The following is a 26518-nucleotide window of genomic DNA, read 5'->3' as shown; positions in this document are numbered from 1 at the left end:
ATCAAGGTGTTCTTAAGTTTAGTAAACCTAGTTTAGTAAACTTGTTAATGCGGTCTATGTAGCTTCGGTTAACTGCAACGTTCGGTGATAAGGCAGATTCGGCATGTGCTTCGCAAACTTGACCGTTCTACTTAATCGTTAGAGCGGTAATAGGAAAATTCTGGAGAAACGAGCTTTCTTCGATTTCTGCAACGTCGCTTCCTACCGGAAGGAGATAAATCAGACAGACGATAGCATAAAGTTTACGAATCGATGACCTTTGGAGTCCGCGTGGAACATCATTTCCTGTAAATTATGTTCCCCGTGGATGTATAAACGTGGCCTGAATAAGAGGCGCAACGAATAGTTATTTACTATTCCATAAATGATTGCAAAGCTCGGTATATGAAGCACGCGAGAGTACGTTGTTCGGAGAATTTATGAAAATCGGAGAACATTGCACGGGGAATAATTCAGCAGCTCGCGGGCAAAAGTCACGGCAAGTCGAAAACGATGTCAAATTTTGGTATCGTAAACCAGTCGACCGTCGTTTCGAGAGAAAACGTATTGAAACGTGTTTTCAAACTTCCATTAATTTCGGTCTCCGTTGTGAATCGATCGATTCCGGCAATAAATTTAGAAAAATACATTTTCTTCGTGAAAATGCCGAATCAATGGAAAAATCATTAATCGAATCGTAGATACGCGATCGAGTGTATGTCCATGTTATTTATTGAACTATCGAACGCGCGTTACTGCGTTAACGTTAACGCAGTAACGCGTCGAATCGATCAAGGGAAATTCGGTTTGCTACGTTCGAGCTGTGCAATTTCACATATAGAAGCGCGTGTATCACCGGTTATTGCAATGTAAATGACGTATAAAATTACGAGCTTTAACGGCTTCTAACTTCGATATACTCTCAAATAACAGGGAATATTCTATAATGAATACAGCCCCTCTGCGCCTCCCTTCCACATACAGATAGATCCCAAGGAAGAACGGAAGCTGCAGCTACGATACACGTTTCCGTAACTATCACAATGTAAACTTCGTTCGGAATCGCAAACCTCCGACTAGTCTAATTTCAATACGTGGCCAAAGTAATCAAACCACCGCGCCGCGTCGTGCTCCGAATTCGATATACAGCTTGATTCGGAAATGTGTCGCGAAATTTACCGATTCTACGCTTCGAAACTGACAAAGATACGTTTGCCAATCTTCGAACCGCTGGGAATTCCGTGTTTCCAATTACTTAGAGTAACTTTTTACCCGTAGATCGTATCTATTATTTTGCTTTCGTACATTGTTACAGTACTTTGAAAATATGGTTAAAAAAGTGCAAGCCCACGTAGAAACTTTTCGCGCAGAATACATTCTTTCGAACATTACGCGTTACTTTACGCGATACGTATATCGTGCTTTTGTTGCTCGTAGTCGTACGCTAAACACAATTTATCAAAGGTACACGAGCGAAAACCTGGTTTCATACTCTTCCTGGATTCGCTAAATTTAGAAACGCCAAAAATAGAAAGCGTCCACGTTTATAGCGAATGTTTCGTCGAAGTAAGGTCAGGTAGACTCGTCGGTGAAGTTCCTTAACATTCGGTCTACGTCGACTTACAAACCGACTTGTACTTCCACGATGAATGTATACAATTTTAAGCGTCCAAGTTTAAATCTCGATCATTGAGTTGAAAACTGTTGGAAAGCCGCCAACGTAGTTTCTCCCATTCGTTCGATCGCTATTCTTCGTTCCTTTTGTATCAGCTTGTGTATGTGAGTTACCGCGAGGAACGAAAAGGTGAGAGTTACGAAACTTGTAATTCGGCAACGCGTTTTTAAGCATCGCACGGTAAAACCCAAGCCGACGAATTTACAGCGGTATTTTTAATCCAGAAGAAAGACTGTTTGAAATTATTCGGAAGAGTCGAGAGCAAGAACGTGGAGCGACTCGACGTGACGAAACATCGTGGCAAAACGTCGGAACGTTACTCTTGAAACGTCCTGTAACCAGTCGAGCAAACCAACTGTAGATATACGCGAGTCGATCGCATGGCCGTGTTTAAAGTTCGATCGAAAAACACCTTAACCTCGGTTGAGCCGCACGCCACTCGATAATAAGTACATGGTGCAAAATTGCGGGCATGCTCGAACGAGCAGCCGTCTGGCCGAGAAATCGTGGCTAATGAGATAACTATAAAAGTTCAATTAGCGTCGGAGAATGATCCTTGCCGGTCGACGGAAGCCGTTTATTAAAAAGAGACCACGAACTGCAGAGTATCGAAGCTGCGCCGCGTTTCCACGACTATCGTGGCAACCTTAATGAATTCGATAAGTAGGCATATGCTAATGGGTGAGAATTTTTGCGGGGCCGCGCCGATGGACAGGACAGGCACGAGTCTCGTCGCAGTGAGTCATACCAAAGAAGGAACTGGTTTTATACCGCGATGCCGGTCATCGACGATAATATATTGTCCCGACGCCTAATAACTTTGACTTCTGCAACTCTGGAACCGGAATCTAACGTTGCGTGAATCCTCACGGGTCCATGACGCGTCGCGCGACGTGGCCTGAATTTATTTTTCGTGCCTCGAGACGACGTGCCTCTCTTGCTCGCACGATGGCCATGACCGTTACGCCTTTCAAGTCCACCGATCTCGCAGATATCTACTCGGAAATGCTCATCGGTGTTCCCTCGATCGATACGTTAACTTAGGTCGGATATGTTTAGCGTTCGAATTACGGAATCTAGTCGGAATTTAGGTAATACGAAATCTAGAGAGGAGTCGCGAAGATTCACTTTTCTTATTGCGTCTGAAAAGATAATGCCCGTTCGTTCGACTAATTTCGTATTCCAATCCCTTTGGCCGTATATTCTCTCGAGATATCCAGAACGATCCAAATTCTTTTCCTCTATTTTATACAAGAGCACCGAGAGTCGGTCGAACAAAAAATTTGAAGTGGAGCGCTCGAGCTAAACCATGGCAGCCCCATTTTTAACGCGGAGTCTTATCTTTTCCCTTCACTGGCACTGGACCTTTTAGTTTACCATATGGTAGATGGGAAAAACTAGAAAGATCAGCAACTCTAAATATCGTTCACGAAAAATCGAGATCGCAGTCTCGGCGTTCTTTCTTCGCAAACATACAGCATATCCTTCGATCGTTGTCTTAAACGAAGGAGATTCGTTCTGAGATACGATATTAGTCCCGCGAGATGATCGATCGACGCGCAACCATCACCGACTACTGTACGATAGATTAACGATTAACGAAACGCTCATAAGCGTCGCGTAATTACTCATCTATTTTGCGTAATTGAACAAGTGGCGTACGCGACTTGGCCGATCGAGTGTGGGAAGGATCGGTGACCATATGTGCGAAGAATCGCGTATAGAGTATCGATGCAGTAGGTAGAGACTGTATGGGAGGTCCGAGTATTCATCCGAGTCCCCACCTGCATTTAACCCCGACTCGCTTCAGGCACACGCTGATTGGTCCGCCCGCCATTTTTCCGACTTTAATGATAATAGGATAATGATGATTATACCGTTCACCGAACGCACTAGATGTTTCCTCTCTCTCCTCCTCCTCCTCCTCCTCCTCATTCCCTCTCTGTCTCGTCGTCCAGCTATTTATCCGCATCGCAGAAACCTGTATCGAGCGTGGAAAGCTGCGAGCCGCCGCTCGATCGACCCTACTCCGGCGATCGTTTCAACGATCGACGTTTTTTCCTAGCGAGCTACCGCCACGATGTATCCCGTAGCCGATAGTATCGAGAACCCAGCCACCCGCGACACCCACCTTCCCGACAATCGCCATAGAAATCGAACCATCGTTTTTACAGCCACGATCGATATCTTGATTAACCGTGAAGTCGTTCAAGGTTGCCATTTGAGCGCCGCAAGGCACGCGATTTTTACAGGGTAGAAATGTTTTTGCCGAACTGAGATTATGCCGCGCGCCGTGAGATCGATGGAACCGTTCGCCGATAATGACGACAATTATGACCGATACTCGTTAGTCATCCCGTGGTTAAACCATCCGGATGGTACATTGTGAAGTAATCGAGGCACGAGACCAGTGGTTCTTTACTTGTCAAGAGTTCGAACAGCTCGAGAGGTTCAAAGATAAACTCAACTACAACGTTGCCTCCAGTTAGTTAACGGCCAACGAGTTTATCCTCTCAACAATGTATACGCGGTAACTAACAATCATAATATATTACGATAAACGATAATAAATCGTAACAGATGCTACCGTTTTCCTTTCTAAAAATAATGAAAATTCATTGTGCTCGCAGATATCTATCTGTTAATTGATCAAAAGATATACAAGCATACAAAATGTTAGGTAATTTCATCGAATTTCCAATTCCAATTTCTTCCTTTCTTTTCTTTTTTTTTCTTTTTTTTACAAATAATCGGGAAATATTTCGTCCAAACTATCGGATAGGTGTAAATCTGTTCGCTATAGGAGATGTTTGACCGGTGTGGGAACGGAATTCAAATTCTTGGACATTTTAGTTATGTATTTGCAGATACATACGCAGGCGAAACGTAGAGAATCGTACGTAGAGAATCGTGTAAAACGAATTGCACGAAAATTATCGATATCCGTGTGAATTCTTTCAACGGGGGGAGATTCGACGCGAGAGATGCGTTTGTTCGGCGATAATCCCATTCACGGGCATAATTCCCGGTCCTTGCCACGCATCGTTAATTACGGCCGTTTACATTTATCATTCGTCGACGGCCGTATATTTTCCAAAATTTATACCGCGCGAAGAGCCACTGGAATTTCAGGTATATTTTAGGTCCGGTTTCCGGCCTATTCGTAATAAGCCGTGTCGCTCGAATAATTCTCCTCGCGACAACGTGCGGCGGATCGATGCCGCTGCGACTCGTTACCAACAAGCTGATTAGCCTTCGATATTAACGTAGAGATGAAATTATCCGATAAACAGTGTGAATCGACCGATCCGCGCTATCGTTACTCCCTTATGAAGCACCGTATCGAATGTTACCTTCGACGATTTTACGTCGCTCTTTCCCTATAACCGTCCATCGATGACTTTAACTTTTTCCATATCCATGAAAATAATCGAATTTGCTCATATTCAATAAAATATGCTTTTAACGCTACAACGATATTCAAGTCAAATCTTTCGATTTTTATCGATCTCGTTTTATTAAAAAATTTGACCCGTCGAAGTTCCGTTGACAATAAAACGATTTTAAATGGAGTTCTTTTTCGCGCCATCTCGCTCGATTTTAACAGCTTCCTTTATTTTGTCTCAACGATATTGCCACTATTCATCCTCGAAAGCAATCCATTGGAGAAGTGGCTCGATCTCGTAGCGGATCGGTGGTAAGAATCAAGAAGGAACGTTAGCGTACTGCATCCTTGTTTCCTTAGCCTTGGGTGTTTTGGTGCCGGGACAGAAGCCAGTAAACGAGCGGAACTTCTCTATAATTTAACTCTATCGATTCTTAAAACTACTCGCAACTCGAATAAAACGTTTTATTCACCCTCTATCTGTATTTCACGTTGAAACTGACATATTGATATTCGCTCAAAGCTATCATTTTAACAGGAACAACGTTGGAAAAACTTTCATTGGAAACGCTTAATCCTTCGGTTTTCCATATTTTTATTTTCTACAGTTTCTATATCGGTATTAAATCGACGGGGAAACACCTAAGTACTAAACGTCGATCCAGTATTTTTCTGAAATACTAGCGCCGATAAAAAGTCACAGCGATGAACCTTCGTTAAACGAACGCCCGTTATCGATTTCACGAGGCTTGAAATCGCGGTTCGTCCTCCGTATACGCAAGTATAAATGCGATCATAAATAGCGTCATATATCAAAGACATCGACGGTTCGTCGAGCGTGAATCGTTGTTGTGGACACCGATCGATCGATCGAACTACAATTTACTATTGTAGACGGTGATCTAACGTCTAATAGAATAATTGTGGTTAGCCTCTGGCCGAGGAGGACAGAGAGAAAAAGACGTCGGGAATGCAGCCACGGTTCAGCTGCCGTAATATGTCTTCATGTAAGAGCGGACTGACAGTTAACATCGTTGAGATCCAATCTGCATACCGAGATCGGATATCGTCTTCAATGAAACGGACGGGGCCGTTCCAGATTTTTCTTCCACGAATGCAATCGACCGGTTTAACAAAGACGCGCGTTTCGTCGTTATTTTCTTTGATATCTAGTTTCGAGCTGCCTCTCTCGAGAGTAATGGATGAAATTGATTTTTTTCTTTTTTTTCTTAGAAACAACGTTGCTTCGTATTTGCGCTTTTCACGAGGAACGAAAGTATTTTGCAAGATCTTTGATTCGATCGAAGATTTTGCATCGTCTTTGGTGCGGCCAAACTAACCGATAGCTTACCTATCGCCTGAGTTACTCGACTCGCATAAACGTTCGTAAGAGAATCTCTAAACAAGTTTCGAATACTTATCGAAAGCGTTTATACATAGTTGATGATATGACGACTACCTGTCTGCAACAGAAAAAGAACAGAAAAGTAAGTTAGCATTAACCAACGCGTGCTCGAAACTAGTTGAGACAATAAAGAATACAAAGAATACAGACAAAACACGATATACGTACGTGATTCCCTTTACGAACCTTTATGGTCTTCGTGTTTGCGATCGAGACGTATCAGCAAGTGGGCGCCAAGATGACAAATTGCCGGTGACATTCTATCGTTGGTCGAGGGACGAAGAAAAATCAGAGGTGCTGGCGCGCAGACTTCAAGATCGACGAGCAGCGAATAATCGAATCCACAGCGATTCTTTTCTAAGCGGCCGACGTTGTGCGTCGACCCATTAAATCAGTCGGAAATTATTACATCAATTTTACGGTACATAACTGTCGTTCGTTCGGCTACGCGTTGTCACCCGATCGGCCAACCGCTTATCATATCGCGGTCGCCGATGTTTGGCCGATCGTTCTGCCATTGTTCCGAATTATTTTTGCCAACCGCATAGCGATATTTCGGATAATTATTCGCTCGTGCTCACGAGTTTTGCGGTTCGTTCCATTCTCTTCGCGCTTTTAAACGTATTTTAGTATTCGCGTTGCTTCGGTGAACCAAAAATCATGCCAAAATTAGTTGACCAACCCGGAGTAAACGCGAAAGAAAGAAGATCGTCGCTTCGGGTAATATCTCGCAACGATGATACCAAATTTGAAAGAAACTTCACGAACACGTGACTTTGGAAACGTAGAACGGCAAATATTGAAAAAATGAAACGATTGATACCGACTGCTTACCTTCTCGGTAGATCTGTGCTTAGAGGCGATTCTTTCATTGGATAATGCATCGAGCTCGCTTATAAAACTCACGTGACAAGCTCCGTGATTATGCGGTGTAACGAAGTACTGCGTGAATGAAAAATAGATAAAAATGCTAAGGTAAAAAATGGAGGAAGGAAAGAGAGCGAGGTGGAAACGAATGTAATGCAATTTTCAACGGTGGCAACGCTGCGCTAAGTGAATAAAAGTTGGAAAGGAAGGTTGAAAAGTATCCAATCCGCTACAAATACCGTTTCGCAGCCTCTATGCTCTATTCGCCGTTGACTTTACGGCATAATGAGTTCCATGAGCTGGTAAAAAAAATTGGGATAAAAAACGAATTACACAGTGTCTCGCTTGTCTAACTAGAACATGAAAACTAATGAGATATCGTGATTACAGGTAACGGTAAGCATTATTCGATGTTTTTTAAAAAAAGAAGTTAACGCTACTAATGCGTCTGTAATGTTTCAACGACAGAGCATGCCGATCGGTCGCTAGTTTGCTGTTCCAGCAGCGTTCTGCAAAGGATGCAGATGTTTATGAAATTTCGAGTTTCTTCGTTCCCATTTGGATCGTGTAAGATAGAAATCGGTAAAAATCGATAAAAATGTTCCACGATACTCGGAAGACGAATTTTGCTTCGACGTAATTTCTTTCGAATCTTCTCCTACCCGGTAGGAGCCAGTTATTTCCTTGGAAAAGCTTCGTTTATGAAGAAAAATGAAGTTTTATTATCGCGCCAAGCTCGAGGGCCACGGCAGGATTTAAGATGCCGGTGAGAACGTCAGAAAGCATTAAACCTTATCAACTAACGAACAAAATTCCCGTAAACCGCAAATGCGAGCGGCCAGGGTGCAAAATTCGAGCGTTACAGTACTCTGAGCAATTACTTAAGACGACGTTCGAGAATATGAATAATATCCGAGTATTATTCCGCCGGGCCGGTTTACAATCACGTCGCGATAGCTGTCTTAATGAAACACCGGGCAACGTTGATGCAATTATTTATTTGAAATATTGCTCGATGCAGCGCTGGGTGTCCGTAATCAATCACATCCTCCCTCGGGTTGAATTCTGCCGTCTCTGTCGGCGTTTACGAGTCTCTGCCCACTCGCTTCTACCACAGATCGCGTTATCTTGCATTACCCCGGTGAAACCGCCGCCGGTAAACACTCGATTAATATATAACGTTGTTTTACGCGATCGCTGCCTCTTCGCGGAATATTCGCGCAGAATATATCACGCGTTACGAATAAATTTCCTACGCCCAAGAAAACGTACGCCCATGCGTAAAACAGATTATGTACATCGCGCGAGACGAAATTTTAGAAGCAAGTCCCTGTCGACCGATGTGACTGAGTGTAACTTGTTTCGAGCGATTGATACATCGCCACTGTGAGCCGCGTTTAATGATTCGATGCTGTCGAAAAACGCGGAACGTTGCATGCAACCCTATTGATCACGTATCAATCGGTGGTGCAACTCGACGCTTTGATCAAACACCATCTCGCTATATCGCGATAACGTGTAGCGTGCTCCTCTACTGTGCACAGGAGTACTTACTCGTCTAGCGACACGAATTTATCAGAATCATTCCTATTTCAGGCATATATACCATGGAGAAGCACGTCCAGGAGCACGAGATAGCGATACCTCGAAAAGTGACCTACCGAGGGGAGCTTATCTCGCACAACGTGACCCACCACCATCACGAGGACGGGCCAGTGGTACACTATCGATTGTCCGTGGCCGGTAACGAGTACCACATCGAACTGACGGCCGTGGACAACTTCATCGGACCAGGGATGGTCGTTGAAAGACGGAAACGAGACGTACATGTGCGCAGCCGGACAAAAAATAGCTCGAGCAAGTGCCATTATCGGGGTTTCATTCAGGGACATCAGAATTCCCAGGTTGCCTTATCCGCCTGTGACGGTCTGGTGAGTTTTACGCTTTTATCCTACCGTCTTCGTCGATTCTTTCCATTTCTTTCTTTCTACTCTTTCGTTATTCTGCGTTTCGAGAGCAGCCAAATAGATTAGACGAGATTAGACGAAATGGATTCGTTGTAGAAATTAAAGAAAAGTTGAAATTTGCGTAATTTCGAGTTTACGAATTATCGGTGAATAAAGTAGAATTAAGTAGAATAGGAAAATACGCTCGCTGCGTCTGATATATCGTACGGGTGCTCTACTTGAATTTTCATATCGATTACGAGAGATACGGTACACGGCTTTACCTTTGATTCCTCCATATCGAAAGCAAACAGTCAAACTTACCTTACGACGATTATGTTTCATCGTCCTTCGGTATTTAATTATTACTATTTACTGTTACTATCTCTTTCGCGAAAATACAAAATATTTGCACGATTTAAATTGCCAATATCGAAAATGTTCTCGATTCTCATCCGTTATACGGAATTATAGAAATGAATACTGCGAATAATAATTATTAGCGAAAAATATTTAACACGTATGAATATTTGTAGATGGATGTTAAACAAAAGCGGAAAATTAATGAAGCATGCTTACAGACGTTGCTGTACATTTTTTCATTAAGAAATAATATCTGTTCTTCCGCTGGATTCTCGTCCATGTGCTATCTCGGCTTACCTTTTACAGCTTGCGTATACTTGATAACATAGTAGCGTTGGCAGCAAAGAAAATACACGCGAGCCGGTATATACGCGCACAGAATAACGCGGGTTAGCGAAGTTTAGTTTTTCGCGGTCGTGAAACGAAACGATCCTCTATTATCTACGAAAATATAGATTAAACGTGAATTCAAATTCTTTTCCTTCTTGAGCAACGTCTTTCAAAAAGACCGTACAATAAATAGGAGTATCTTACTTTTAACGAATAAGTCGCGCTTATTTATGTCTACCGAGATATAAAAAAGGATATATCGAGTCTGGTTGACAATTTCCAAGACAAAAGAAATTCGAATCGATTCGCTAATAAGAGAAACGATCCAGCTGTTCGACTTACAATACGATGCACCCTTGTGCACAGTATTCGATCGAGCTCTTTCGAGTAGCACAGAGAATCGATAACGTTCCTCCGAAGTTTCTCTCCTACTCGTGCAAAATATTTGCTAAAATGGAAACTCTGGCAGCGATCTCCTACCAATTTCTCGACCATCGCACCGCCACCGCGCTGTGCCGCGTCTGACGCTTATAAAACCGCCTCAATTGGTGGCAGTCGCATCCGCGTTTAAAGCGGCATCCGTATCCGGCGGATTCGGTTCGGCGAAATTACATTTCCAAGTTGGGCACGGCTCGCGGAGAACAGTCTCGCTAGCGCCGCAAAACCGAAAGGCGAAATTTACGAATATGAAGGTATATTCTCGACATCCGACGGGTGTGGTATCGCGAGAGAAACTCGCACGGAAGTTCGCCGCAGGGAGGAAGGACGTAGAGCGTAGAGCGTAAAAGGTAACGCGGTAACGGCGCAGAAGAGGAAAGAAAGAGAGAACGCGCGGAGGTGGTAACGAAGCGCACGATCTCGCGAAAAAGAGAAGCGCGAGAACAATGGAAGAAGCCGAAGGTCGTGCAAGTGGATAAGACGCGGTAAGAGGGGAAGAAGGGATAAAGGGGAGAGCGGATGCGAAAGAGGGAGGAGTCACGAAGCATGCATCGACGCAATTTGCTCGCAGCTTCCAGATAATGATTTAATTTGCCATGGCTTGGCAGATTTATGACGGCGCGCCTCGCCGATGCGTCCACCTGTGAACGCGCACACCTATTCTCCCGAGTGTCTGCAATCTACGCGAACGCAATCAGCTTCCAGGCGAATTCGAGTGCGAGCAACCTTTTGCGTTCGTGGATTTACGCCGCCTGTGATCCGTCGTGTTCTTTCGAGTACCCCGCTTCGCACCGCAGCAAACTCTTGAAATCCACGGAACAGCCGAAAGAAGGCTATTAGCGTTGCTTATTAGCCGATTACCGCACCGTGCCGCATCAAGCCGCGCGATTGCGCGATCCTGCCTTACACGCTAACGAGTCGATGCAGACCACAATTCCGGAATGTTAATTTTCTTCGATTTTGCCTTTGTACGAAGCGACGATCGAAAATCGAAAAATATCGTAATTTAGATAGATTTGCAATTTCATTTCGGCTAAGTACGTAGTAAGTACACGTGTGTGCCGCTGTGTTTATCAGTGAATATTCTTGTAAAACAGCGTTTAATTCGTAGAATCTATAAACCTTGCATTGTATAAAGCTTGCATCGTATCTAACTTTGTTACGAGTCTAATAACCTGCTATGATTTAGTCCGTAATGTCATCGAAGCAGAGTCGAACCTCGAGTAACTGTGATTCCGAAAGTCCGGACCAAAGGATCTCTAAATTTCGCACCCAAAAGGATTTCTTCGGACTTTTTCACTACCCGCCACTACGTAAAAAAAATGTACAACTTTAATCTCTCGAATGTCTACGTCTGTGAAAGATACTTTTTCCGAGTATCGTGAATAAAATTGCAGTATATAAATAAACATAAAAGATGATATATACATTAATAAATCAGTCAAGACGAGATTTCCGTGAAGAAATAAATGCATGTACGAATGAGAAGAGGTTGAATCGTGAGAGGCAAAATCAGATTAGATCGCATAGGTGGTCCGAGCGGAGGACGTTCGAACGTCCGTTCTGTTGAACGTGGAGGAGCGTAAACTTCCCTTTGTAAGGGGACGGATTCTCACGCAACAGCAATTTTGTCTGCTCGATCTTCTAGAGGAAATCGGTTGTGACCGCTTACCGCTCGCGGCGATCGACCTTCTCGGTGTTGTACAGAGACACGAAATTTTGCGAACTCGTCTCGCAAGTGCAGCTACGCGGAAACTATAACCTGCCGTGACGTTCGTTTCTATCGCTCGATAAGGACAAACCCGCATCGCTATGGTTAATTAATTGGTACGATTCATTTCGATTCGACCGTATGCGCGCATCGATCGAATTGTGACTTGTCGAATTAAATCATGAGTGGAGTTTGATGAAATTACGCGCGTTCGTGCTACCATGAATTCATCGAATTTGACTTTGATACATGGGGACAGTCTGCCTCTGATTCATCTGTGACCAGCGTAATTAGCCAAAGATTCCTCGATATGGTCTTTTAACCAGCGAATATGGAATCAGTGGCAAATATCAAAATCGCTCACGTTGATCGTCCATTGAAAAAGAGGAAAGAGATCAAATTCGGTTAAGGAACGTCGAAACGATTCGAATCGCGAGATGATTCTTCTTACACGTTCGACGATGCGTTTATCGGTGTACCGTGTAGGTATAATCACCGGAAATCAGATTCAGAATATGTCGTCAATTATAATTCGTCGAAGGCAGCAGGTGCGGGAGGCGAAAATTAGCATAGATCCTTGCAGAACAGTAGCCGCATACTTTGTTGTTAATTTCTCCTTGAAACCGTTTTTACCCACGTGTGAGCGTTTTAATGCGCCGAACTATGATCCTCTCGCTATTACGTACGCGATATCCCATTTTATTGCACCATAAAATTGATGGAACAGAATGCTCGAGTGCGCGCAAAGCTCTCGCAAGGAACCGTCGTAAAATTTCAAATCGCGAACCGCTTGTACTCGCGGTTTACGATTTGATAAACCTTCGATTTCGACTTATGATCGGCGTTCCGTTATACGGTAACCTTTAATAGCGGAATTGTAGGGTGCGTTGCCAACGTAAACGTTATGAACTCGTGAACTTTTAATTATTCGTCGCAAATAATAAACGTGGTACAACGAATAGGTAAAGTTAAAGTTACAACAAATCAATGTCCATGCAACGAGTTCTCCGAGTTATAAATTCTCGGTTTAATAAAGTGTATAAAAGCTTATTGTGTTAGAAGGATTGATATCTCGCAGGTAAAGTATGGATATAAATTATTCCCGTTAGACGTTCAGCCGTGCAAATAAACTGTTTCGCTATACCAGATATTTATTGCATCTTTAGAAACGGAAAAATTGTTCGCCTCTACGCAGTTTCTCCAGATGAATTCGCGTTGAAATATTAGGCTGTTGCAGCCGTTCTCTATGCCATTGAACATAAAGCACGAACTCAATTTTTAAAAGACTCCGCGTTCAAAATTAAGACGTACAAGTACAAATGTCGCTAATGGCGGTACTTCATCTTTCTCCGACTGTATCGCGACATTCTCTTCGTCGAAACTAACCGATTCAAAGTCTCGAGCGGACTATGGAGGCGCGTTAGCTTCACGAACGTCGTGCATGTATAGCGACCTGTTAAAAAATATTATTTCGACGGCGACGGTCGTTACAAGGATCGAAATAGAAAATATGGTAGTTCGAGTTGGCAAGTTCCGATAGAGATTGTAGAAACCAGCGCAGTCATAAAATTACGATAGCACGGCGTAACAGCGCATAGCGCGCGATATTAATACGTCGTGGCATTTAACGGCCGATAACAAGCTTCAGGCCAACAAATCCGTTGGTCGATTCTCGTGTATGCCCTTCTGGGAAGTAATTTTCGGTGGAATCGATGGTTCGTAATCGACGAGGAGCCGATCTGACCACGTGGCAGAACCACGCGTATTTACGCGACATGTAAATGAAGTAATCGTTTCGGGTTGGCGCGTCTGCAGTTACGCGTCCGCAGTTACGCGCACACACCAACCGACCAAGTGTAATTGGCATCGATACGTAATGTTCAGTAATTTCAGGCTTCCACGGTAATGGTATTATCTGGTGGGTTAATTCGCCGGTACGCCCTCGATAGCGACCGCTTAACGTGAGTTAGAATTGAATTTGACACGCCGATCCACCCTTTTGCTGCTGTCCCCGCAAGATGCTGTACCGTGATCCCTTTGTTATCTTGAGTGGCTTACGGGCACGGGACATTTCAAAGCCCGGCATTACGTTTATTGGATAGCTCGATGATATTAGGATCGAACCGGTGGAACCTTCTTCGAACAATGTCCTGGCCAAATCTCTCTGAGAGGCCACCAAATGTGAAATGGCAGTCGATTAGGTCGCTTACATTTGTTTCGATAAATCCTATTTGTTGAATCGAACGACGAAAGATCGATCGCTCCGAACCACTCGAAACAGTGAATTTTTCTTTATAAGAAAGAAGTTGTACCGTGTTTAATCAACATTTTTATCTCGCAGAATTTTTACGATCGATTCACTGCTGCTATACGCGAAGCGAAATATGTTCGCGTTATTCCAAAGACCACACATAATACTTCCAACTATCTGCTTGCTCTATGTTCGTGAAACGTTAACAAATTCCAAATATCGGTCTACCTATCTCTAACGAGCACAGCAAGGCCTAACACTAGCACTATCGTTCAGATCGACGAATCTTGCCATGGTTTTCTTTGCGAAGAAATAGGAACCGCGATTCGTCGCTGACGAGAATAGGAGAACAAGAGAAACCGGATGGTTTGTTGGTATCGTTTGGACGCTACCGAAAAGCGTGGTTTCTTTGTTCGTTATCTCGAATTGCACGAAGTTCTCGTCGCTAGCGGATATCGTCGTGGAAGAATCAAGAAACGGCGGAACGCGTCTATTAAATTTCCAGGAATGATCGCGAGGTACGATAGGCTCGGTCACGCCGGCTGCAAAATGCGCCATGGACATGCATCTTCTCGCGTGAGGTACGCCTCCTGCTTTAACAAATCGCGTTTATATACCCATAAGACGTGATTGCGTCGTTAACGTCGAAAGAACTGTTCGCGAAAAGACAGGGATCGTCGTCGACGATGCGAATCTTCGATTTGCCAGAAAACCGCCGTGTCGTCGAAAATGCCGCGTACTCGAATTTGCGTCTTCCTTGCTCTCGCGAAACGTCAAGTTTATCGATACCTGTTCCCGAGTCTTTAACCTCCTGACAAAATCTAAATTTTTTCCAGATCAAAGAGTATTAACGGAAATTAGGTTAACTCGGTTGAATACGTTTAAGCGAAGCGAACGTAGAACGCAATCGCTTTGAGGAATCTACTTATTTCGCAAATATCGTTGATGTAAAAAGAAGAAATATCTCGTGGAAGAAATATTCAACGGTTATCCCGGAGCTAGAAGCAGCATCCCGTTATAGGTTGTTATTGTGGCTGTCGAGCTACCAATTGAAAGAGAAGAATCGCGGAAAAAGAAGAGATGACGCGTCGCGCTTATAAACTGCTTATAAGCTGCTTATAAGCCTCTAATAAACCGCTTCGATTATTATTTATGGGTCTGTCTCGCGGTAATGAGAGACGTCGAGCAACTAAATGGGCTTGAGAATCACGCGTTGATTTAGTTTCTTAGAATTTTTAGCCGAACGAAACCCTGGTGATGGTGATACGTTATAAAAAAGCAAGATATCTTTTTATATTCGAGCTATCGATTTCAGGGTGTATATCAAGTCATTCATCGATTGATTTTTTAATTCGAACGTGTATTCGAACTTTTTGGAATGTCTATCGTTTCGCGTGTTTTCTTTGTCGGTTAAATTATCTATATCCATTTATAGAACCCTCTGCTCTACTTAACGCGAAGGACGGCAGTGAAAGATTATATTCCGATCAGAATTTGTAATTTGGCGCGTATAACGTGGCGTGTATATGGAAAAATCGGAAATAACCATAGGAAGGGATAAAGAGTAGCGATTTGCCTTTCAAAAGTTTACGCGTACCGATCGATTTCAGCGTCTCGGTCTAATTTTCTCATCCCGATACCGGTTTTTTCGAGAATTGAACCATTTTACTGTATTCTTTTTGTCCCTACCATATATGTAATTAGTGGTAAACAAGAATGTTTCGAGTACAGGCTAACGATACTCGATCGAAACGTGTCTCGATTTACTCGATCTTACCTAATCTAACAGACATAATATCAAGCCAGGTTAGAACGAACGAGCAATTTTTTTTTAACGTCGTAGCACGATCTAGCGAGAGTTACCGAAGCCAACAGAATTTCGGAGAATAAGTTACAAGTTTCTCGCGAAACGATCGGTATATCGTATACTCCGAAGCGCGAACCACTGTCGAATCCATAGCGAAGGAAAGAAATAGAATTACGATGGACAGTGGTAAGAGAAACGAAAGCCAACGATCGGTGGCTGCAATGGCTTCGATCTAGTAGGGACCAACCGCAATTAATTATTTACGCGTAGATCTAGCCACCAGCGAAAGGTTAGGAGGCGTGAATACAGTTGGTATACACACTTGCACGCGTACGCAATTTGATTCAATGTTCGCCGCTGTAGGGGAACAGGTTCTCTAGAGTACGTGCCGAGCCGGATCTGAATACGTGGTTAACATATAATTATCGGTAGTAGGTAATCAGAGGAGAGCTGCCCCTCGTCCAATTAATGCGTATCTATTTTGATGGATCTAAATGAACGATGGGTGGTCCTTATTACATTCGGTAATTAAGCTTTTAATCGATCGCCCAACTCATCTCCACCAGTGGGAAAAAACGTTGATGAAAGGTTAGCCGTACCGTGCGCTACCATCCACTCGCTTTCTCCCGAGACTCTGAGAATCGTGAGAAGCTTCGCTACGCATACCATATTTCGTGGATTCCGTAGATTCCGATCAGACCTTCGAAACGTTTAAAACGGTAAAAATCGCGATGAAAATCTTGCTAAGAGTATTCGAGGATTTGCATAGGATCTACGGGCAATTCCAAAGTTCTAAGATCGATCGACGAGAGCGGAATTGGCTCGGTGCGGTGGAGGGTTTGGAAAGAGGCTCGATCGAACGATCATCCTCGAAAACTCGAACGAAACGTCCCCCGGAGTGGTTAGTCGCTGGAAGATTCGAAACACGCAGTAGGCCTCGAACACGCGGATACGGGGATAGTAAGTAACCAATGTACCGTCGCGAACTGTGTTTATGGGCGTCGCAATCATCGAGCAACGGGAGCCTTTTTTGTAAAAGTCAACTTCTCGGATAGCCATGGAGAGCGTTTGCATGTACATAGTGGTCCGTGGTAGCGATCATTATGCACCACCTACACGAGAGGTTCGTGGCAACTATTCTAATGACGGCATAAATCACGTTTCTCCGCAGGAAGCATTTATCATCATCGAGATCCTCGCTCCTCCCTCTTCTCCTTCTTCCTTTCCTTTCCTTTCCTTTCCTTTCCTTCGTTCGCTATCGATTTTTCCGTCCACTCTTTCCCCCGGTTTACTCTCCTCCTTGTGCAAGCTATTCTATACAGCTTGAATGGTTGCATCCACCTTCTAGAAACCACCCCGAGGAATACGAACTCTCGCATGCCTTTTATCAAGAAATCAAGTTCCGTTGCTCGAGGGAACGTCAACTTTCTTCTTCCTTTTTCGCGTTGACGCGCTCGAAAGTACAGGGACTGGCAGACAGCGAAGACGCGAGAATTTCTCGTTTCGTTGGAACGCCTCTCGTCCGCGTGTTCATTAAAGATTAGTTTAATGACGATGGGCTCGGTATCGATCACTCTTAATCGTCGCTGTTGTGCGTTGTTTTTAATGTCACCGTGATTGATCGATGACGTAATTAATTACGGTAATGACTCTGTAGCTCTCGGTAGTTTCGCATCAGCCCGAAAAATATCACATCCCCAGAGGGCTGCTCTTTATATACATATTCATCGCAGATCGACATTGCCGATGTTAACGGTGTTTCGATTTCTTCTTTAGCGCGATGCCAAGTTTTACTTTCTCATTGACACGGTACTTGCCTGTAAAACACAAATATCCACCAAATCAATGAATTATCGCACGATTGTCGCAACGATACTTTATACACCTACCGCTTGGCCACCTTTTGTAATACCTTTTAATGTATAATAAATCGATCTACCGAATCATAAAGTTTCCGAGGCACGATTTTCTCGGTATAACGCGGAAACGTTCGTGATCAGCTATCGATGGTCGTGCGAGAGAGCGGTGCATTCCTTGATCTCGTTACTCGTACTCCATCCACCTTGGAACGGATTCCTCGAACTCTCGTGATCAAGGCGTTACGTTCTTCTACGCTGAATGAACCGATTACTATCGCGGATGAAATAAAAGGAGTCGTTACTCACCGGTTGCGATCTCGCTGTTGTATCTGTTTCGCTACTTGACAGGAAACGCGTGTAACGAAAGAAAGGCGCGGAGAATTTATACCTTACCGCGAGGCTAACGGTGAAAAAATTTCTATTCGCTGTCGATTCTTGTAAAATTGACACCACACCAACGATATACGATCTTTGTTGGGAAATCTCGAAAACGATATTCGATCGATCAGCAAATATTTGTTCACGCTTAAACGCGAGTTTCTTAAAAATCGAATCCCGTCGAAACGTCCAACGACTTGATCTAAAGAAGAAAATGAGCCGTGCGATGGCAGCGCGTTGATCGATAATGCCTAACGAGCAATCGCACCAACGACTCCGGGTGTAATCGAACGGCGAGAAGCTAGACAATTAACGAGCAACGCACCGGTCGGTCGCGAGCAAAAGGGTTTTTCAAATGGGGGATCAGGGACGTAACCTCGGTTCTCTCGTGCTGTTACAGCGTTGCGACAAGTGTACACACCCATGCTCGCGGTTAATGCGTCTTGTCTTCTGCGAGGAAACAAGCGTAAGAGGAACAAGCGATCGGTCGCGCAGCCTGACGTCATTCTCGATCCTTCGCGCGATTAGTCGACGAGCGGCTGCGCCGCGCGAACGATATCGCGCGATTGACATTTCGAATAATTTATCGTCTCGTTAAAATACATCCTAGCGGGGCAGAAGGGCGTAATCCCGGTACTGGCATCGATACATCGTCTTGCAACCGCTTCTTCGGCTCCGTCGCGCAATTAACCCCTTTTTCCAGTACACGTCGACGCATTGTCGACGATACTACCATTCAGGTGCCAACGTTTGGAAAAACACGTTGCTGCTTACTTGTACGCCATATCGAAGCAACTTTTCATAAAAAGTGTTGATCGCGTGAAATCTGCACACCTCCATACATATCGCGTGCGACCAACAGATAATTCGAAGAAGAACCGCTAGCAACGCCTGCTTCCGATCACCGAAAATAATTCGTGCTGAAAGAATCTATCGATTGGAACGAATGTGAAACTAACGTCGCTGTCTGGAATGGGATAATGCGAACCGTGAAAGACATTTTGGCGAATCAAGCATTTTCAAATCGAGTTTCCATAGAGATGGTTGAGATCGGAGAGAGAGCTAAGATCCAGGGACGAATTAGAAGCTAGTCGAAGGGAAGAGAACAAATTTCAACGAGTCGATATCCTATAATTTGACCAGAATCGATGTTCGTATTGTAGCAAATTAGTTTAAATTTCAAAGCTCGGTCGTTGATCGAATCTCACGACTTATGGATGTGGAGATTATCATCTTTTTAGAAAGGCGCGAAAATAACTTTTTATTAGATTTTATTAGATTTATTTTTAAAATACATCGATCTTCGTGACAAAAAGGGCAAAAAACGCGAGAGTTTCTTCGCGTGTGTTGCAAACACGTTCCATCTTGAACAGAATCGAGAGTTTAGAGCACAAATTGCGCGTAAGTATAAAAATTCTATAGAATAAGAACGAGGTTCGCAGCTGGCGAACTCTGCTTCTGCGTCTTCTTAATCTCTACTTCGAAGGAATTTCTATTGCTCCGTAATTTTCCAATTATCGAGTACATATCTGGCATAACAGTATAAAGCTTAATCGAGTCGATCGAAGTAAGAAATTCAGGAAGGCGTGTTCGCTCGGCGAACAAATAGCCGTTAATGAATTTATCTCTAGTCGTTATCGGCATCCGGATTGATCCAGAGCACATTTTTTCCGCGACGGATGAGTCACGAGAAAGAAATAGAAACGAAGAAACAGGAGGATCGAGCTGGCAAACGACGCAGATGCGATTATCAGCTCGATCCAACGGACACGGGTATAGAAGCGGTGACCTCGGGCAATTACGAAAATGGGTGTAAAGCAAAGGAGCGAGACGAAGAATCGGAAAGGTGACGAATCACGGGCATTGTCTCCTTGGTGTAACTTTAATACTTTACAAGCCGTCCAGCCAATCAAATTCAATTAGCTTTGACATTCGTTAGCGATGTGTTCGTGTCGATGACAAATCGGCAGAACATACCTGCGCGATCGATGAACGATACCGAGGAAAGTTTACGGAGGAACGGTCTCGTGAATACGCTGCAACGTTTACAGAAACGAAATACCGATTGTTGATTCTTCACGGGATATAAATTGCTGATATTTATCGTACGGTTAATCACCTCAACTCCGTGAGAGTAACGCGATAAATTTCTTTGAAATTTTGATTACGCAACTGCTTTAAGAGTTGCCATATGCTGAGCGATTTACTTTTGAAAAACGTGATTTTCACGCTATTGTGGTAGGAAATTGGTATTGATTCGTTCATTTCAAGGTGTTTTATGGCGTAATAAAAACTTGTTAACCGTAAAATATCGTCGCTTATTAGCAACGCCTGTTGTCATAATTGTAATTTACAAATTGCATTACGGAAACACTTAAATCGTGAAACAACAAAGGAGACTCTCGCGAATCGATCGATACTTCCACCAGGCAACGCAGAGAGATACCGCCGATGAAACTTTTTAGCTTTAACTCGCTCGTAAATTCAATTCGTCTCCGCAATCGATTTTTCGAATTCTAAATTTCCAAGCTGTCGCGATACTGTATAAATTATAGAACGCTTGTTGTTGCTGTACAGTAATAATAAAATCTTTGTTAGAATCGATGTTCGTTCGAGCGAAAGCAACGTAACGGACAAAGTGTTGTTAGATATCGAAGCAAGTGGATAGGATAACAAGGAACGTACAAGACACGACAGCGGATCCAGTGGACATGTCGACTAGGAGTTACCCGGCGTTAAACGTACTTGAATGTACGCGTACCGATATTCAATTTCAATAAGCCGTACAAGTGTTTATCTCGGTCGCAACACGTGCAGCGTGAAAAGCGCATCGACCATCTATTCCCCGTTGTATTCAATATCGAGAGATGTAATCGAGGCGAGTTGTCGCGAGACAAATTCAGTGTCGGTCGCTGGTCGGTCGCTGGTCGGTCAGCCGCATCGACAACATTGTCACGAGCGTTACGAGGACGCTTATCGACAAGCTTTAGCCACTATCGAGAATCGCGGATGTTACAGAGGCTGCAGTTGGTTTGGACGTGGATTTACACTTGCGACACGAACCGATGGAAAGGAGAAAAGACTCAAAGGCGTAAGCGTCACGGAGCGTTCTCTGGTCCCAACTGCGAGCATGGGCGTCGACGGGTGACAGCATTGCGACCGCCCATCGATACACCTCGTTGGTCGGACAACAATAATTTATATATGCTAGATTGTACGCTGAGGTAGCCTTAACGATTGCAGCGTATTGCCACGCGCGAGAATAACGACTGTTCGGCGACCATTAACTAACTACAATCGAGTCGAAGCAAGTCCGATCGCCGGTTCCCGACACATTATGCTAATCCCACCTACCGTGACTCTCCCTCTCTCCTTCGTCCCGCCTCACGCCCCGTCTCCGTGCCTTCTTTCTGTGTCGACCGTGCGTTAATTAACTCGATAGTTTACGCGAAAACCTCGTTCCAGGTGCTGAACTTTTCCTGTTCGCGCCAACCGTTCTAGCCTTTCTCTTTAGAAAACTTTGCCTCTTGTATCGTTCCAATTGTTGCTAACGAATCGATTAAATAATTTCATTTGTTACGGCTCCTAGTTACCGCTTATCGTATCTTTCGATTTATCTCGCGTTTACCCAGAGGAAACAAAGGTTTTATCCGTGCTTCCTCCAGGATATCGACGATCGCTCCTTTACTCTGCTCCTCCAATTCGCCCTTTTCTTTCTTTTTCGCTTCCGTCTCTCTTTTTTTTCTTTTTTTTTTTTTTTTACTGAAATTTTGACAGGTAAAACTTGTCATAGCTGATGCACGAACGTAACAGCGATCGAGATCGTCCCTTGGTATCGCTGCTCGAAGCAAAGGCAAACTCTCCTCCCCGTCCTCGAGGACGTTATTTAACATATTTGAGTAGAACCGCCCTCGAATTTGGAATATCAATGGAACTGATAAAATCGAATTCCTTAGTTTAGATCAGAGACAAACTTCGTAGTAGCCAGTTTGACGTTATTTGACACTGTGAACGTTATTAGGAAAAATATAGGAAATCTTGGGAAACTTTAAAAGTTCCGATGAAAAGCTAGGTATTTTGCAAGGGAATAACGGAACCAGTCAGCCAGCTAGTTTCCCCCCAGAATCGGATTGCTCGAAACGGAGTGGCGTCACGAGAGGCGACTAGTCAGTCCTCCTGCTCCCTGATATCTCGCGTGTTCGCGGCAATTAGAGGAAGGTGTGACAGATACGAAGAGGTTTTGCCGCGAAACGGGCAGAGAGGAAGGTGCAGAGCGTAACGCATGGCCGGCCATAAATTATCGGCCGGTGCACTGAATTAATCGGATCCTAGAAACGGAGGGGAAGACGGGGCGGCGCGCATACATCGCGAAAAGGAGTCGGCCGGGGCCATAGAACGGCTGGCCAGCCATCCGACCAATTAAACGAACAAACAGACATCTAAATTGGACGGTTGACCTTTATAGAAATATATTTACTTGCGATTGGATGCATTGAATTCCCGCGGCAGGGCACGCATGCGCCGGACTCGAAATAACGAACGGCCGGTAGATCGTTCGATCGATAATGTCATCATCCATTTTCATTCACCGGTTCCAGTAACAGCTCGCCACGACGAAATTACTTAATTTGCGCTTCGGCTTCTCCCCTTCTCGGCTCTTTTGTCGGGATTCCGATCGTACGTTATCGGGGAACACCGAATGATCTACGACTGTTTCGGATCGTCTTTGCCGACCTCGCGCTAACCGCGCGCAATCCCAAACTCGTTGAAACTATCGCTTCGTTCTATCAACGAAACGGAGCAAAAAGCGAACGTCCGATCAACCACGACTGCACAACGGTCCACCAACGACAAGTTTAGACCAGACGAGACTGTCTCTCGAGAATTGCCAGTGTCGGCAATTATCTACTCGCATAATCTATTCTATTTACGTACTTCGACTGGAAACATTCTGGCTCCAAAGCCTGCTCGATCGTAATCCGGACGATTCCATCGAAGAATTCGATTCGAGACGCGAGCGTAACAATGGCAGCTGATTAACGTCGCGCGAATCGAAGACGCAGAAACGAACGTCGAAACGGAGCAATCGGTTCCGTCGACGAGAGACCGAGGTTCACCTTCGCCTCGAGATAAATCCGGATTAGTCCGATGAGGCAGTCGGAAGCGACGCGCTGAATCTTAAGGGGATAAGGTTACAGATAAATACATATAACGTTTTGCGGTTAACCGGTTCCACGCACACTCGTAAACGGCAAAAGGGATAGGGAATTTATATGGATGGCACTTTATGTAGATCCGACCGGCTAGCTAATAAACGTATCGAGTTTACAAATAAATTTAACGTCCATTCAACTTCTAAATTCAACATCCATTAGCGATATGCCGCAAAGTATCTCGCTATAAACTATAAACGTTGTCGCTTGAAAGCTCCAACGTCGCGTCGAGCCACTGAACGTCTCCTGCAAATAACGTTCCACCTTGCTCTCCGTTCGACTTAAATATTCGGGGTTTCCGGATGACGGACGGTTAAAGAAAGGAAGAAATACATGACGTAGAAAATTGAATTTTCTTTGAAGTACGCAGACCCTAGGCCGTTGTAAACCTGTCACTTTGTCGCTCGAATTCACGTTTTGACTACAATGGTACTTTGCGGTATCCTGCGTTACCGTCCTTTAAAGCATTCTACGGAATGTCAGAGTTATTTTCTCGATAAAGCTCGACCTGCAAGAATCAAGAGATTCAGTTTCTAATATCTACGATATAAATCCTATCGTAGCAAGAATCGAAAAGGCGTAAAGGTCGATAGGCAAACGCGTTCGCGCTCCTCCAGACTCGGTTACGATTCAACAGCTTTTTTCGTAAGATCCTCTGAAATCGTTCTCGAATCGGTGTCGCGACGCATTCGGCGAACGAAGCCGATCTCATATTGGGAATAAAGAGTGCCGATTGAAAAGAAATGAGAAAAATCGAGCGCATCGTTAACCGAACGAACGACAATGTTCGTGGCGTGGTTGAAGCGTCGAAGCCACCACGGCAACAAATCACTCCTTATATAGTCGATCGGCGTTTCTGCGCGCTTAAGATGAAAAGAAACGGTGCAAAAAATAAAAGGTAGCCGCGGAAGGGGGAGAAAAAGATGAAGATGAAGGAAGGAAAGGAAAGGGAACGGTGACGAAGAGAAAAGAGGAAAGGAGAGAAGAAGGATCGAGCCGTGAGGCCCCATGCGGCGCTGAATCACGCTCGGTCCTTTTTCACTTTGCGGTCCTTCAACGGTGCGGTGCCTCTGTTGGAGTTGGGCTTACCTCTTTGTAAGGCTGGCGCCGTGATTTTTCACGGTCGGCGTCGGAGAATTGTTGAAACACGGCCAACCCTGGCTCGCTCGACTTGTATTTCAGGCCCTTCGCCTGGCCGTCTTTCCTATTTCTACCGCGCCAATCTAGCTGCATCTCCTCCTCCGATCGATTATTTCCCACTACATATTTTTACACGGAATTCTCGGTTTATAGGACTCTCGTATGAATGCCGATTTCGTTCCTAAGATTCTTCGTATAAATTATATGCCCGCTGGAACAGCTATTCGACCAAATTTTTTTTATTCCGAATCGCTCTTTTCTACCGAGCAAAGAGAGAAAAAGAGACAGAGAGAAAGAGAGAGATCGTTTTTTAAATTTTGACATGTCGGCTGACGATTTAACATCGTTAGGATTGAACGGTGCGAATTGGAAACGACGATAAACGGTCGACGCGATCGAGAGATTTTTAATGAAAGAACGGAAGGACGCGTGAAAAATGAGGCGTGAATTCGAAATTCGTATCGAGTGGATCTATACGGTTGTGGATGTTGCACTCGATTGTAACGGCAGCGATAAAGGAGAAACAGATAAAGAGAGCGATAGCGGAAGAAGCGAACAGAAAGAGTGGGCGTAAAATGAGAATTTGTAAATCGAAATCAGACGATGGGTGTTCCGCCGATCAATTGCTATTTGACGGAGAATGGTGAACACTATCGACGATCGGGAATGATTAATGACGCGGCACAGCTATAAACGCGGTAATCTGTACCAGCATCGAACGAAACCGATTTTCATTATACCGTTTTTCGTTTCCAAGGTGTTACCCACGAGGCCCACCTCTACGTACGCCTTTCGAAACGACTATTCTTCGATCTCCGACTGGCAAAGTCGGCTGGACACGGCGAAACAGACAGGGTTATTCTTGAAATAACAAATCAAAATTTTTTTTTTATTTATTATTTGTATTCGCAATTTGTCCAATTTGGACGTTTGGTAGAATTTTTTAGCAATTATATTAACATGTAGGTGGCTACCCCCAGCGGGGTACCATCCTCGCGTTTACTAGGTCATATTCTAACAAATCAAAATGAACATAGAACGAATGATTTCGTAAGAAGAGCAATAGTTGTCCGTTTAGAAAAATTATTTTATATATTGCTTTAACACGTTCAATTATTTAGATTTTTGTCAAAATATTTCTTCCGAGATTTAATGTCTAAAACGAGAGAGAAAGGGAGAAGTAGTGTTTATGCAACGTGCATAAAATTCTATTACACTGCATAAAGTTTTGCGGTAAAGTACTTAACTACGTTCATAATGGTTGCAAGTTCTACAATTGAGATAGAAGCACAGATTACTACTCGAGTGTAATAACCATCGCTTTAACACGAAAAGTCTTTATAGGTGAAATTTCTCTTATATAGTCAGGTTCGCTAAATTTTGGATGTAAAAGAAAATGTAATCGTTGTAGTAACGAAACGTAAAGCTCGGCGTTAGTTTTTAAGACAGACTTTGGTAAAGAATAATTTGATAATTATCGAACGTCGAAAGACTTTGACGACTGACAAAGTCACTAAAAAAGTCAACGTAAGAGAACCGAGCTTAAATGTTTCAAACGGCAAGAACGGATCTTGAGGAAGAGGATACAGCGGGCGGCATCGGACCGAGAAAATGCACATTAGCGAAACAGAAGCGACGAATTCGGTAGACAGAAACTATCGCGAACACGTTTGACCGAGAGAAAATCCCCTGTAGACGGTCTCGCTATGACGCAATCTCGGTAGTTGTCTCTGGATAGAATCGGAACAAAGAGTCCGTGTAAGACGATAGT

At 44.0% G+C, this 26518-nt stretch overlaps 1 protein-coding gene and 1 long non-coding RNA gene across 7 annotated transcripts in view; one reads left to right on the top strand and one right to left on the bottom strand.

Moving 5' to 3' along the window:
* LOC100643145 (A disintegrin and metalloproteinase with thrombospondin motifs 10) overlaps positions 1-26518 on the top strand; it is a 90882-nt gene that overhangs the window by 53192 nt on the left and 11172 nt on the right. For 4 of the 6 annotated variants that reach the window (XM_048406416.1, XM_003402838.4, XM_020868021.2 and 1 more), the window contains one exon: positions 8908-9242. In XM_048406416.1, the coding sequence (XP_048262373.1) occupies positions 8908-9242 (335 nt within the window). Of the gene's footprint in view, positions 1-8907; positions 9243-18954; positions 19796-19816; positions 26468-26518 lie in introns of those variants that run through there. The other 2 variants (XM_048406418.1, XM_048406417.1) reach the window with 2 other exon arrangements.
* Positions 13005-18708, bottom strand: LOC125385225. The gene is made up of 3 exons (XR_007224266.1): positions 18323-18708; positions 18070-18271; positions 13005-17974 (listed from the first exon to the last, which is right to left on the bottom strand). It is a non-coding gene; the product is annotated as an uncharacterized LOC125385225 (long non-coding RNA).

Source organism: Bombus terrestris, chromosome 6 (genome assembly GCF_910591885.1).
Source record: "Bombus terrestris chromosome 6, iyBomTerr1.2, whole genome shotgun sequence".
Taxonomy (NCBI): Eukaryota; Metazoa; Arthropoda; class Insecta; order Hymenoptera; family Apidae; genus Bombus; species Bombus terrestris.
This window is presented reverse-complemented; position numbering and strand designations above follow the sequence as displayed.